Source organism: Semicossyphus pulcher, unplaced genomic scaffold, assembly GCF_022749685.1.
Source record: "Semicossyphus pulcher isolate SPU_LCO1_2020_fin unplaced genomic scaffold, fSemPul1.0.p SCAF_6, whole genome shotgun sequence".
Classification (NCBI taxonomy): Eukaryota; Metazoa; Chordata; class Actinopteri; order Labriformes; family Labridae; genus Semicossyphus; species Semicossyphus pulcher.
In genome coordinates this window covers 23,375,670-23,391,059 of record NW_027211737.1, presented here as the reverse complement: position 1 = coordinate 23,391,059, position 15,390 = coordinate 23,375,670, and the positions used below count along the sequence as shown (strand labels likewise).

General features: G+C 38.1%; 1 protein-coding gene across 1 annotated transcript; it reads right to left on the bottom strand.

Moving 5' to 3' along the window:
• Window positions 1-5,439: 5,439 nt before the first annotated feature.
• tmem230b (transmembrane protein 230b) lies at window positions 5,440-7,143 on the bottom strand. The gene is made up of 3 exons (XM_069683390.1): window positions 6,813-7,143; window positions 5,947-6,069; window positions 5,440-5,859 (listed from the first exon to the last, which is right to left on the bottom strand). Exons 1-3 carry the CDS (start codon window positions 6,906-6,908, stop codon window positions 5,719-5,721), a joined length of 360 nt encoding a protein of 119 aa, XP_069539491.1. The 5' UTR covers window positions 6,909-7,143; the 3' UTR covers window positions 5,440-5,718.
• Window positions 7,144-15,390: the final 8,247 nt, after the last annotated feature.

Genomic DNA, 15,390 nt, shown 5'->3' with positions numbered 1-15,390 from the left:
GTCTACATCAGTGAGAGATGTTATTCTGCATCCTTAACAAACCCTTAATATTTATACTTAAAGGGCCAGTTCGTCAATTTTCAACCTCAGTCCTATCATGCTATTATGGGGCGCTAATGCCATTATGGTAGGAAAAAAATGCAATTTGGATCCAGTGTCTCTCGCCAGGGCCGTTCCTTTCAGAGGGAGGGGCGCAATGCACGCTGGGTATTGTAGGAATGTAGAATGGGTGAAACCACGAGCGCCAATTTCAGATATTATTGATCTATTAATTACAGAGAACACCAGCTTTGACTGACAGTGGCTTTGTCCAGGGGCGAACTGCGCCTTTAAGTTATATGGTTCTCATTTCTTCACTTAGGGACCAACTGTTTCTGCTCAATTGTACTCGGCTCTTTCAGACAGGCCACTGCACTAATAAGACATAAATAATACAACAGTGACCATTTATGGTACACCACATGGCCCTTAAACTTGATTGGCCACTTTCTCTAATTTCCTCTGGCTCTGTTTAATTTGTTTATGTACAATTTTAATATATTTTGGTTCCCTATAAGCTTCAACACAGTGTCCCAAACCTGCATTTTCTGTCAAGGATTACTGACACCATGTTAAACTCTAATAACACAGCAATTTGGAGTAACCACTTTCAAGTCATGAATAATTTGTTGCTCAATACAATCAATTTCCTCCTGCTTGACAATCTGCCTACAGGCTACCGTTCTCCACACGGTGTTTTGAATGTTGCGGGATACTGATGAAGTGTCAAGGCCTGCTAAATGTTGTAATATGTTGGAAATCAGGGTGTAAAATGAAACCTGAGCTGGTATCTGACATTCACAGACTGTTAAACTGGAAGGAAAATGCAAATCTGCTTCTTGAACGTAGCTGTCACCACGTAAATAATTCAAGAGCAGATTCAGAAACTGATTTAGTGATGGCCATAAGAACCAGACTGGAAGTGTATGTTTATTCTATGGTGTAATGTGAGGAAATAACACATTAACATCTTTTTTTTTTAAATGTCAAAGGCGACTATAACCGACAAGCTGATTAACGAAGGAAGCTTAAATTTATGAAAGTAAACAGTGTCCCTTTACAGTCCTACAGCCCCACACAAGGGATTACAGGCATCAGGAGTGATGTTTGCCTCTGTGCACCTCATTTCACCAATCAGTATTAAGAGGCACAACAAAAACAAAGGAAGGAAAGGAAAGCTATTGCATGGAGGAGTATATCATGTAAAAAAAGCACAACACGGCTGCAGTGCTCTCTCCAAAATAGCTCAAATTAAGTTCTGTCCAGCACTTTGCACCATGCGGAGCAGCAGTCAAAAACACAGTCTGATACAGTTTAAACAGACCCTGAGCCACAAGCTCTTTATCTCTGCACCCCTGCAGTGAATTTAATGCTCAGTCCCCCATATCAACATACAGACCTCCTGTTGAAAAAAGGAAAACAGGTGCATCTTTTGTCTGACTCAGTGAGTCTGATACCAGCTCAGGGGATGGAGCCCTGAATGATGAGAAAATAAAATTAATAAATAAAACCTAAATATTAAGACTGACTATTGTTCTCACTATTTTAATCCCAGTACAGGGTTCCCTTCTGGGCCATTGCAGCGTGTTAAACCTATTCACTACGGTTTAAGAAAAATAAATGCTTCAGATTACAAGAGATGAACATGACACACTAAACATAAACAAAGGCGCCATATCGCAGTGTACCATGGCACTACTGCAGTGCATTTTGCCGAGAAACTACACTAATGTCATATAAAAATATAGGTCCAATAGGGAATGCTTTATGCTCTGTCTGCACTGCTCCTTACCTTGCTTGAGGCACTTTTTCACTTGAAGCTCAGAGTCCAATCTTTCAATCCATTGATGCTCTTCTTTTAAACTGGAGTTGCAGATCAAACTGTAGCCGCCCCTTATCTTCTTTTCAGGGAAAAATGAGATATAAAAAAAAGATGACTTTCAAAATAAAAAGGAAAAAGACTTGGATGAAAAGCAGGTGGTCACATTTTTTTCCACAGACCCTGTGTGGATCAAAGGAAAATAAAATTAATCCTCGACATCCATGCTTATCAGACTTGTTCAAAAAACTCAATAAAATCCATTAACCCAGGCCACCTTCACGAGTCCGATATCTGCCCATTTGAAGTCCATTTAAACTTTGCACGCCTTGGCTGTTATGTCCGAAACGGTTTGTGTCCAAACTTGCTCAAAGTACCTTCAATCATAAGTGAGAGTTTATAATTAACTTCATAAAAATGTAGAAAAAGCTCTCGGTCGACGCAGTGTTCATTTATCATCAAACAGGCGCAAGTTTCATCCGAAAGAGAGCACACTGCACGTTTGGTTCAAGCCCTGCTGTTGATACTCTCTCCGTGTCCCTCCTCCCATATTATCATTCCCTCCTCCTCCTACTACAGGCGCTGATTCTACTACTGTCAATATGCACAGAATTCAAGTACAACACTTCCGGTTTTACATTTCAAAATAGAGCCCTGGAAAACAAACAGCATAGGCTCAGGAGGGGAATAGAGGTCCATTGCTAAAGGTCAGGTTTGGCCAGGAAAATTTACTGGAAATCCTTCAATAATTTCTGATTTTTGTCAAGAATACATATTTGCTTCTGCTTCTCAAATGTAAAAGTGTACAGGTTTTCTTTGTTTTATATAATTTTGCATGTAGCATCTTTACATTTTTGACTGATGGATTGGAAAAACATTTTGATTAAAGATGTCAACAGGCTCTGTGAATTTTTTATGGATATTATTTATTAACTTTTTCTATTGATTACATGAATTATGATGACATCCATCCATCCCATCCATTATCTATACCGCTTATCCTGTTCAGGGTCACAGGGGAATTATGATGACATGACTAACAAATATATAAATACAGGCAATTTTAATAAAAGGCATTTAGAAAAGTTAAAAGTGCACAATGGCTAAATTACATTCAGCTGCTCCAGTTTCAGGGTCCTGGTTTAGCTCATTCAGAGCAGACCTGTCATAATGTTTTTAGTAACACCTATGCTTTTCCAAGGATGACCATTTAAAATACACAATACAAATTTTATATCTAGAGTCATGTGTTTTTTAAGTAAGAAAAGTCAATGCAATTAATAGTGTACTTAGTCACGTTTGGGTATACGGTGAATAGGTCATACGAAGGGAATCCCTTAAAAATAACTCTTACTTTGAAGGTCAAATAATCAACTTCCGTTAATCTGCCGCCTGTTTCTGTGTTGCTTGATGCTGCTGGTACTTTAGCGCCTCAAACAAAAGCGCCTTTTCGTGGGAAAGATTTGAGGATCACAACAAAAGGCAAAAGCACACCTTAAAGAATCAATTCTACATACAGCCAATTGATACAGTATGCAGCAGTGTTCAACAAAAATAAATTATGTTTGACGGGGGCATGTCTAAATGTATTTTTCCCCTGGGTGTCAAATGGTGTATAATGGTTTGATAACAATATATTGGAACAAACTGGCAAAAGGGGAAATAGGTCGCCTTCTGCTGAACCAATATTTTTAAAGTATACTAACAATAATACTTTTTAAAAATGTGTAAGAAGAGAAGCTTATTTAAAATTTCTCATTAAATGCATACCTAATTAATCGGCCATTAAAAACAACATACATAACACTGCCATGCACTCTTTAAGCTAACGCTATTTAGCTTTCTGTTGGCTAAAGCTTAAGCCTGTAAGAGCCAGCGGTAAATTCTCCTCAAAAACCTTTTTTTCATCTATCTAAATTCATTACCACAGGCCTAATATAGCTGTTGAATAAGCTTTGTTATTTTGTTAACTTAAATGTTATTTTTATTAAAATTAGGTCTGGATAACATGATGCTAATGCTAGCTTAATTCAAAAGCTGATTCATAGCCATACATTCTTCACTTTGTCGTTCTTGGGGGGTACTTCTTAGTTATTCTTACGTTAAATTACAGAAATAGACATTTTTTATGTTTTACGTTCTGAGTAATTTGGATGACCCTCCAAAAAGTGATATAATGACAGTTATTAACTAATTATGTATCACCTGTGTTAAAAACAAGAGATTGAAAGAGAGTTGGTTTTTGTTTTTTGTACCTTACTTTTACTTTACTTACATTTTTATATTCTTACCTCAAAAATATTCTTTGCTGTCCTCCAAAAGAGCTGAAAGTGACTTAGAGATGGGTAAATTTACTGACATATATGAACTGATGGGGGGGTGGTCGGTTGGAGTGGGGGGCATATAAATGGCTCTGATCGCTCCGTCTTGTTACAGTTTAAAACAGCCAATCCAGAGCGAAACGGTCTGCATGACCCAATGACTGTTTGGCATGACCACAAGGGGGTGTTAGTGTTTATCAGTACAAAAAATAAATTAATAAAAAATGAATGGCAGGACCTTGTTTATTGCTACATACAACATACAGTTTTACAAAGACTGATAACTAGTTTGCAATTATTTTGCCTTCATGACTTATCGTAAATTGGCAAAGCTATAAAATGATATGATCTCAACAATCGATAAACGTTTTTTAATTACTAGAATGCCCCTTGAATATTATATGATTATTGTATCTGTGTATGTGTCTTTTTATGCGTCTGCTCTACAGTTGCAGCACTTCTTAATGCTTATGTGATAAGGCATGATATTACCTGCCTTTGAAGCAATAATTAATAATAAAAAATAAAAGGTTATCAAAGAGCACATATTACGAATTTATAAATAATGTTGAATTGTTTGGTTGTAAATTGCTAAGGCAATAAAAAATTTAGACTCCAGGAGCAGGAAAGGGCAGGCAACCATCAGGGAAAAAAAGTTTCTGTGCTGACAGGTTGTTTGATTTGATCTGAATAATACACGGTAGTTTGTGGATGGTGTCTGATCGAGCGGACACATTTGGTGGTGAGAAACAAAGTTAACACAAGCAATTGTCTCTGAAAATATCCACTTAAACAGCTAGTTTCAGAGCAAGAGAACCTTTACTGCCAGGGTTTCACATGTGATAGTATCCTAAAAAAAGACTAGTGCCTTTCACTAGTAGACTTTCAAATTATGTGGAAATCAATGAGCTGATGTCACAGATTAGAGGAGGAAAGCTTTTTGACACAGGTTAACATGATGTCACATCTTAATTGCGTGAGTGCCTCACTGTTTGACAACGTTTACTCTCGCAGTAAGGTGCGCCATATGGAGATCAAAGGATTGGAATTAATCACATAAAATCCTCCAAGAAAGAACGACTGAACAGTAAGGCAGAATTAACTGTAGGGTAAATGCAAGCAGTGTTAAGCCGTGTATTGATCAAATTGTGGACAAACTTATAATAGCCTTTTTTTAAATACCTTATATCTGCCAAACAATATATGACCTCTCATAAGGTGGAGATTATCTGAACAAGGAAAAAAACATTCTAGACACAATTGAGACAAATGAAATAAAAGTTTAATTAATTTATCAAGCTAACAACAAATATACAAATCAAATAATGTCTGATACTTATTTGGCTTCATAACAGCAGGCAAGCATCAACTACCAAGGTATTAACTGAAACCCTATGACATAATATAAAAACCTTTCAGATTTAGATAAAGGTAATTCACAGAATCTATTTAACCATATTGTTTTTAAGATATCAGTGCCTGTAAATTGAAACAAGAAGATCATTTTGAGTTAATGTAAGTACAGGAAGACTGCGGCTGTCAGTCATCAAAGTCTGGGATATCGTCATAGGAGTAGCCGCGGTAGCCCTTTGATGCATAGTAAGCTATCCGCAAGTGGTAAACTCCAGGCAGGAAGACCAGGATCCCAATGATAAGGACAGGCACTGTTCGGTCTGAGTGCTGAGAAAGAGAAAACATATCAGTAAGACATCAATTTTTATGAGCTAAATATATTCTTCATATGGGAAAAACAGTGTAAAAACTCACAGTGACTCCGAAGTATCCAGCCAGGAGAAGGGCGCCGATGATGATTAACAGAGAGCCGATTAGGAAGAGGACTGTAGCTAGTGCTATGGCTTTGTATGGGACTTTGGGTGGGGGCCTTTTGAACTGCAGAGGAGGAGAAATATTTAATTAGAAACCCTTTTCTTTGTCACAGCAGGCTGTCTATTGCAATGCTTGTTTTTCCACTCATGTATTGAATTGGACCGACAAATTAGTCTGGCTCATAATGTACTTCTTGGAAGAGTGAGAGTTCATAACAAGGACGTTGATTGTCAGCCGTGACACTATAATGTTACTTTGTGGAACTGATGTAAATGTGTTGATTTTGCATTGCACTGCATTCCTAGTTATTGATGTAGCTTAAAGAGTAATCCCATGACAATATACTAGACATGTGGAGTGTTATTCAAGTTGTAAAATCCTGTCTGTAATGTGACTCTTGAGAATATTTATTTATTTGTTTGAGAAAACCTTGATGAGGTCATAAGGGTTATCTCATCTTGGGCTTTTAAACAACTTTTCATTCACACCATCAAAAAACTGGTCATGGAGTTTGAAAGAGTGCAGAATTCCTGTTGTAAAGCTTTTAGAATTGGGTAAACTACAATCTCCAGGTTATAATAACAAAAAGGCAATCATTATGTATGTGTATATATATATATATATATATATATGATATTCAAGAAATATTATACAAGATATGTATTACACTACAATACCTAAGAAGCACTGATTTAATTTAGTCCCCAGACTAAACTGAAGACCTTCTCTTCATCCAACACCTAATTTTGATAAAATTTCACCCAATGCATAGTTGTAATGACCTCATTGTGGGTTACCCCTCTTACCTGTAAATCAATGTATCCGTCATCATCACTGGCTAACTTGGAGTACCTCACTTTGCTGTTCGGGATCCCGTTGGACACAACGTTACGAGCTGGCATCTTCTTTAGCTGCTCAGGAGCTTGCTTTGCTACTGTTTGTTTTCAGTGTTTCAATGAGGAAGTAGTACAAGCTCGGCTACAGTAGCATTGTCAACAAGGTCTCCATCTTACGAAACACTCAGTGCCAAAATACAGTTAAATTATACACTAGATTTGATTTACAACCTTTACTATTTCCTAAAAGTAGTTTCGAGAAGAGATAACAGCGATGTGTTGTCATCTGACATGAAGCTTCCGTGTTTTCGCCTGTGTGCGCACTGCGCTTGCGCATAGTGAGACGTCATTATTGGATATTTTAGGAAGCTCAAACTAACAGGAAAAGCCATTTCAAGTACGATGTAAGTTCAAAGTCGCTGTATGGAAATTACATCAAATCGAAGTTGTCAAATCAACTTAATACTGATGAATATTTTCTCTAACAGTGATCTGCACGGCCCCAGTTTAAGCACAAGAGGGCGCTGTCGAGTCTTATTAAAATGACAGTTCACAGTCAGCCGCGTCAGTGACACTGGTGTCAAGATTCATCCCTTTATGCGGATGTTCATTTCCTGAGTTGTTCTCTCAGACCAGCGTTATAATCACACTGTGTTCTCAGAAGATACAGTTTCTGTCTAGGCTGCAGATTTTTTTTATTATTATTAATTTGCATGTAACAGAAGCTGAGGCACACAGACAGACTTCCCCTGAAAGCTTTTTTTTTTTAGCTAGAGATGCAATCTTGAATATCACACAGAATATTTATCTCACAGCCTGGCATGCACATTTCACAAGACATAAAATATGAGCGCTGTCAGGGACATCTTGATGAAGATCGCATACAGTGATTTCTTCAGAAATGAAAAAGATAAGTTTCTCTGATTTCTATTTGCAACCATATTCATCTTCAGATGTTTTTGTATGCATTGTTATCTTTGCATGATGTTGTCCCTTCTCTGGTCATGTACAACAATAACCTGGCCTGACAAAACACACAAAATATAACATTTGCTGACAATTCCCCTGATATGAATAATTAAAGCTGTACTGGTAGGTGTACTGTCTTTTTTCCCTGTATTTTCAAATTGTGTTTTTCCACAGTCCCCTGCTGGTTGGTGGAAAATTGGACTGTCACATAGACAAATATAGACTCTTCTGCTGGTAAAATTCAGAAAGCTACCTGACCCTGAAGCTGCACAATAGTGGATCATTGTGATTCCAGCTTTCTGGCAGAGCCGTGCAGGTACAGTCAAGGATGAATTTCTAGAAATAGCCTACATCACTCCTTTCAAGATCGATAATAATAACGTAAATACATACTATTATCTGGTTGCTCGCAGCATCAATAGTATGTTGCCTTTAAAGTACATGTTGGCAGAGAAGAAGTCTCAAGTGATCATTTGAACACTCAGCGACCTTGACTGCAAGTCACATTGTTGTAGTTTAAGGCGCTGCTGCTTCTCTCTGGAGGGACGAAAGCCCTAAAATCATCTGTTTCTGTCTCCAATTCTTGTTTTGTTTTTCCCTGCATGTAATATGAATCACTCTGCATTATGCCGCACTGTATGTTCCCTCTTCTTGTTTAATATTCTGATGCATATTCACAAATAGATCCAAGCATCTGAAAGACATAATCTCTATAAATCTACCCTGAATGCAGCTGGATCTTTGTTTTAGTGGGGATTAAACTGTATTTTTTCTCTGTTAGTGGCCACTTTAAAATGCGTCAGCATTACAATCTGCCGTGCACAAATGTCGAGTGCATTTAGCTTGCGCATATAGGCCCGCTTTCCTTTTTTTCCCCATCAAATACACCACCTGTTTTTGCAGACATTTTGCATGTGCATGCTGACATCTTCACTGTACCTGTTACTGACAATAACAGAGGGTACACTTTGCCCTTTGCTTTATTAATGAAGCCTGTTTGCTGACACATGTCTCTCTGTGATGTGTGACCGCATGTTAGCTGCACTCATTAGCAGAAACCAACGCTGCATCACCAGTGCAAATGGTCTTTGCACACCAAATACGTCCTTCTTATCTACCCTGTTTCCTCGCTCCTCGCGTGGATGTTCAATACCGACAATCAAGGTCACTGCACAGACGGCTTCCCCTTTATAAGGCTGAATTTAGAAACATGGCATCCTTTATCTGTGATTTAGCCTTAGCGGATAAGTCTGCAATTATTTCACATTCATGAATGCAAAATGAAAGGGCTCAAAATAGGACCCCTGATGGATTAATCATCTGTGAGTGACCTTGCTGCCCTTTTGTTTGTTTTCAGACATTGTTTGGTTTCGGGGAATTTAGGATTTTTGTGGGATTTTCCTGTACAATATCTGTGCGATTTACCTCACATTACCAATAACATGCTGCTCAAGTAACATCTGGAGTTGTGATTTATTAATCAGATGAGAGGCAAAGACTGTCACCGGTCAGAGGGGGGGCAAAGTGTGTTGTCATGTTAGATAATCCCTGCTCCGAGACCACGATGCCGGCGCAGAGGAGCATCAGAACAGCTGGGCACACGGAGCCCTCCGGATGTGTGTGTGTGTGTGTGTGTGTGTTTGTAATTGTGCATGGTAAGAAGACAGCAGCAGCCCCCCCTCTCATAACCCCTGGGTATGAGCCTGAACAGTAAGAGAGCAGCATTTAGGCCATAATTAGAGTCCTGCTCAGAGTGGAGTTCTGTCTGCTGAGATAATTAGGTCTGTCTTCATTACAGCAATTGCAGATAGCACCACGACTGGAGCCCAATAAAAGGCCAAACCATTATACCACTTGAACATCATGCAGTCTCCATGTAGCTAAGCCTTTTTACTCTTAAACTCACCAGGTTTCTGCAATGATATAATGTGGCATCTGGGTGGTTCACAGGTGCTGATGAGCAACAAGCTTTTCAAAATTGGAAATAAGCAGTAAAGACTAACTTAATTTCTTTTTTTTTAGGCTCACCCGGGCACATGTGGAGGAAGTGGATGATTGAGGTGTTTTGCCTGCATATATTCTCAGATATTGAACCGATGATGAATAGTAATATGTATGTAGGTGGAATGTATGCAGGGATAAGGTACAGCCAGAGCTTTCACACTTTTATAATAAGCCAAGTTAATGCAAATGCTCACTGAAGGGCAAAGTCTGTCGGTCAACCCACTGCTTCAGTCCAAGAAATATCTTTACTATTGGATGGATTGCTTTTAAAATTTTGGTCTTCAGAGGATGAATCCCATTGACTTGAAGGGATCCCTGACATGTTCCTGGGTAATGCTTTATATTAAGGTCCTTGTCATAAGCATTTGTTAATAGTTAGTAGGTAATAAGACCCATATAAGTCCTTATAAGATGCTTATTATATATAACATTAAATATGTTAATAATACTATGTAAGTGCAAAATAAGTGGTTTATAAAACTTAATAAGGCACTGTTCTCGCAAGTAGCTGCAAAAAAGCATAATTAACTGTTGATAAGCACATAGATAATTGCTAATTACTGCATAATAAAGTGTGTATTAATCTTAATAAAGCAACTGTAAAGCTGAGTAAAGGCTTAACAATGGCATAATAGGTGAGTAAGACTCAATGAATGAGTATGTAATGGTATTATAAACAATTATAATAAACTTATAAGACTTTTATTAACGATCCTAAGCTGTCTAAAAATCATTTACAAGGTTCTTATAAGTGATTATATATTATATAATACTATTATTAACACTTCTTAACAAGTCTTATTAACATACATTTAATGTTAATAAGCATCTTATAAGGACTTATGAGCGTCTTATTACCTATTAACTAATGCTTATAACATGGACCTTAATATGAAGCGTTACCATGTTCCTGTAATGCTTCCACCTAGCCAAAGTTTTCCCCTATCCATTGAAATATCTCGGCATTTTCTGAATGGATTAGCGCAAAATTTGGTTCAGATATTCATGCTCCCGAGATAACGAGTTTAAATGACCAGGGCGATCCATTTAGCTTACTTCTGGTCCTATCGTGGTGTTAACATTTGTTGTTGTAGTTTAAAGGCTCCACACCTGTTGGCTTGATCAGCATGAAGTTTGGTACCGACGTTCATGTTCCCTGCAGGATGAATTGGAACAACTTTCGGCTTGTATCTTTCGTAATTCTACTTTTCCTTCAGCTGCTTTGATTTGGTTTGACAGCTGACTGCTGCAGAAAACTCTACAAGAGGAGCTTCATCCATCTCACTTTTTCCTCCAGTTTTTGAATTGGCAAACATTTTAGATCTTCTAAAGCTTTATTCCATTTCACTACATCGACGAGTTCGTTGCCCTGCAGCATAATGTTCCCTGTTTTCATTAAACAGCTCTGATGGTTTAAATATTTGCCTATTAATCTTTTTTGTAGGATTTTGTCAAAGTCAGATGCAGGAGCTGCAGAGGAAATCTCTTGATATGCAATTAAGGTGAATGTCATTGTAAATGCCAACATTAGTTTGAATGCTTGGCTCAGGTTAGTTGCCTCTATGATGGGAAATGTTTCTTCCAGAGCAGAGGTATTGATTTTAGTGTCTTTCAAACCCAGCAGCCCGCCTCACTGCACAGGCGGCTCAGACGGGTAATTGCTTTTCGAACAGGTCTTGGATGATAGACCCTAACCAGATGCAAATACACAGCAAAAAGACACAGGAAAAACATATGAGACTCATTTCGCTGCCTCGTTATTTTTGTCATTTTGCAAAATGTGGGATTGTTTCGCTGGCTTGCTTTCTAATGCAAATATAATTGTACAATAATTAATCTGTGTTTGTCGTAAATGTTTGTTTAGAAAGTCGTCTGTCTGTGTCAGTGCACGACAGCCATGTATGCACACTAATAAGATATCATCTCTGTGACTGTTACGGTTAATTTAGCGAAAACTGCTGCAGTCTTTTGTATTTTAAAGACTCTCAGTTTTTGACATTTGCTTTTCTTTTGCACTCAAATAAAAATGTCTACTTATATAACTCAGTGCTTTCTGCGGATGTGATAGTACTTTTTGACATTTTAGAAGTGTGCTTGTCAGTTTGCTTTGACACAACCAAGTAGATTTGTCCCAAGTGTGCACCAGCAGGTAGACAGACACCGAGTATTGTACAATCAAAGTCTGATCAGTGATCAAAGACGGACTCAACATCTCTCACTGTGAATCAGAAGCAGCTCCACGTACAATCCTCATACATGGCCCCAACTGGAAAACACAGAGTACACAAACTGGCTAAACCGAGGATTTGCCCACAGTGGTAAGAAGAGAACCAAAAAATCAATGTACCTTTTTCTCTTCTTGTGTGTGTGTGTTAGCATCAGTTCTGCTTCATCTGTTCATTGTAGCTTAATTGAAAAAAACAGAAGAAGCAAGTGCAAGACTAGGCGTTGAATAATAAAGTCCCTGGTGATATTGTGGTGCTAAATAAATTGCCTTTGACTGTTATGACTCACACATTAACAAATGTGTATTGACTGAGTTGCGCAACACAGACCAGAGAGTATAATAGGATTAGACCTATATATAAACATTGGGGGTTACTGTATAGGCTATTACGCGTTGATATGAGCATCAGTTCTTGAAGCTGTTCAAAGGCAATGACAAATTTAAGTATTTATATGAAGCAGTTATGCTTACTATATATTCAGTGTTGAAATGTGCATTATTTTTAAGTTATAATAATAGATATAAAGGACAGAAGAAGATAATGTGGTAAATATTTACAATACAGCTAGCTAACAGATATAAATACTTATTTATAGCAGTGGAATCAATAGAATACTTTCTGGATACCGGAAGTAGTGCGTAAGTACAACAGCTCAAGACAAAACCAGTCATCATGGTGTAATGACTTTGCCATTAAGAGGGATTTAGAGAATCAGAAACTTCCTGTGAGGAGTTTTTTTGATGGTTATGACACAGACTGAAATTAATTCTGATGTCTCCATGACCTACAAAAGCAAACCAGACTATCAGCGACAAGATTGATCAGTTCTGTATAGTTATTTTTAATGCCTGAACCTGCTGGCGGGGGGTAGGTGTCAGATGAAGCGATTAACTGCACGCTGCATTTTTTTTTTACATTTTCCAGGACCAAAATTTAAAGTGAGTGATACATATGACTGTAAGGATGAGATTGTTCTTAAAAAAGGACAGTCAGTTTTGTCCACAGGGGGCACCAAAATCAACACAAACTGAAAGTTACTTGCAGTAGCTTTAAGTACTTTAGATAAGATAAGCTTTATTGATCCCCCAAAGGGGAAATAGAGTCGTTACAGCAAAAAACAGGCAAATTAAATTAAGTACTCAGAGTAATAAAAAAGACAAAAAGTAGGAGGCAATAAAAAGATTAAAAAATATCAATAGTAAAAGTAACAAAATAATTCACACTTTTTCGACACTAATTCGAAAGATATTCAGGGGGGTTTTTTCTGCACAGAAAATAGTAGTAATTTTCAAATCAATCAAATCAATCAAAATCTAATCAAAATGTGTAGCATCATTAAAAAACAGAATAAGAACAAACTATTGCTGTAATATTGCGCAGAATTTTTGCATAGCATGATGAACTATGGAATGGAGAATATGTATAACTGTAGTATGAATGTTGATGATAGTTACAGTACAGTTATTACACTATAAAGAGGTGTTATAGAGTCTGACAGCAGTGGGGATGAAGGACCTGCGGTACCGCTCCTTCTTGCAGGGTGGGTGTCCAATGTCCAATTTAGTAGGGTTATTAGGTGGACTAATTACAAGATAGGCTATCAGTTAGGTTACTGAAATGGAGAAATGGAGTAACACTTTGAGGCTTAATTAAAGAAGAATCATGTTCGTTAGTAATTACGGCCTTTAACGAAGACTTTTACCTTCTGTGATATCAAGTTATATCAAGTGCCAAATGCATATAGGCTACCTTTACTCACAAACAATGTTTATTAGTGTTTTTTCTTATTACCAAACCACCTTTACGCTGACGTAATGGTGAAAGTACTTCCAAACAGTGTTTTATTGGTATCTAAGTACAATATGTTTCCTGTAGCAGGTGTATTTTTGTGCATCAATCTTAAGCATAACTTTTACTGACACTAAAATGATCAAACTTTCCCCCGGTGTACTCTTGTCCCGCAGTTTGACAGTTGGCAAAGTGAGAGACGCTCGTTAATGAAACATTTGTGAATGAAGAGCCATCCTGGGTGGACACTGACTGGTGGTGATGACGCACAGGGAGTGATGCTGAAGGGGGGATGAGGTGATGTGAGGATGAGGATGGTTGGAGAAGGGGGTGGTGAGGGGGTGTTACAGGGGGGTAAAGTGGTTGGAAGAGGAAAGCAGTGAGTCACTTGGTAGTCAACATCATCTGAAGAGACTCGGAGCACCTGAAGGTCGAGCATTTATAGCCCGCCGGCAGACGCGCGTGAGGGCACTCCGCGTGAAGCGCACTCGGCTTTTCCTCTCACTGTCTGCGAGCCAGCAATCAAAAAGCGTCTCCAAACGTGGCTCAGGCGAGACTTCAGGATGTGAAATACAGACCAAAAGTTGGGTGAGTGCCGGAAGATTTAATTTCAAGAATTCATTTGAGTAGATAGTTTATTAGTGTCTCTTGATTTATTGTATTTCACGTTTAATTTACCGGCGTCTTTGTTTGCTGTCCATGCTGGTAATCCAGCATCCAGATGTTGGATAAATCCTTTTGTTTTTCTAACCACATGAGCGGACTTTTCGGATAAAAAAAGAGAGATGTGTCCGAATTGAATTGTTATCTAATCCTAAATTGTACAGAAGTTGCCAAAAATAGTGTTGATTTAAATTTAGCCTTTAATTTTTAAAGTGATTTTAATTTATCTCGTCAAATAGGCGCTGCTTGAATATCTACGTTTCTGTTTTCAATCTGTGGGAGTTGCCTGTCTAAAAATAAGGCTGGGTCGCACTGATCTGTATGAAATAATAAGATGCTGTCTCTAAAATCGCATGGAAACTATTTTTAGAGATAACAATGTAGTTCCCAGAGTGTGTATAGCACAAAAGATGAACAATAAGGTCTCCAGTGACACCGAACTGTCCATCACGTCTCAGTCTTTTTATTAAGGTGGATGTCACTTTGTGGCAGGTGTCACATACAGTCCTGCACAGTGTCCCCAGCTTATAGAGCTGGGAATTACCCAGGACATCAGTGAGGAGGCTGAGATTACATCTGAGCCAGAAGTGATGTTTACTCCTGACCAATTAAAATAACTGCAGACACATAGAGGCAGCTTGTCTCCAGCTGTCTTCACATTATTGTGGATTCTTGTTCAACTCTCGGCAGCAGCTGCACATCCAACACATTGTTGAGTGTCTGCCTGGAAAACAGCCACAAAAAAAACATAAAAACATATATTTGCTGATTTGCTGTAGTGGAGAATCTTGCACCATAAAGGAGCTCCAACATTTAAATAAAACAAATTAAAGCCAATTTACTAATACCTGCTCTTGAGCAAGGCATTTAAACTGCAGCTACGTCATAATGGAGCT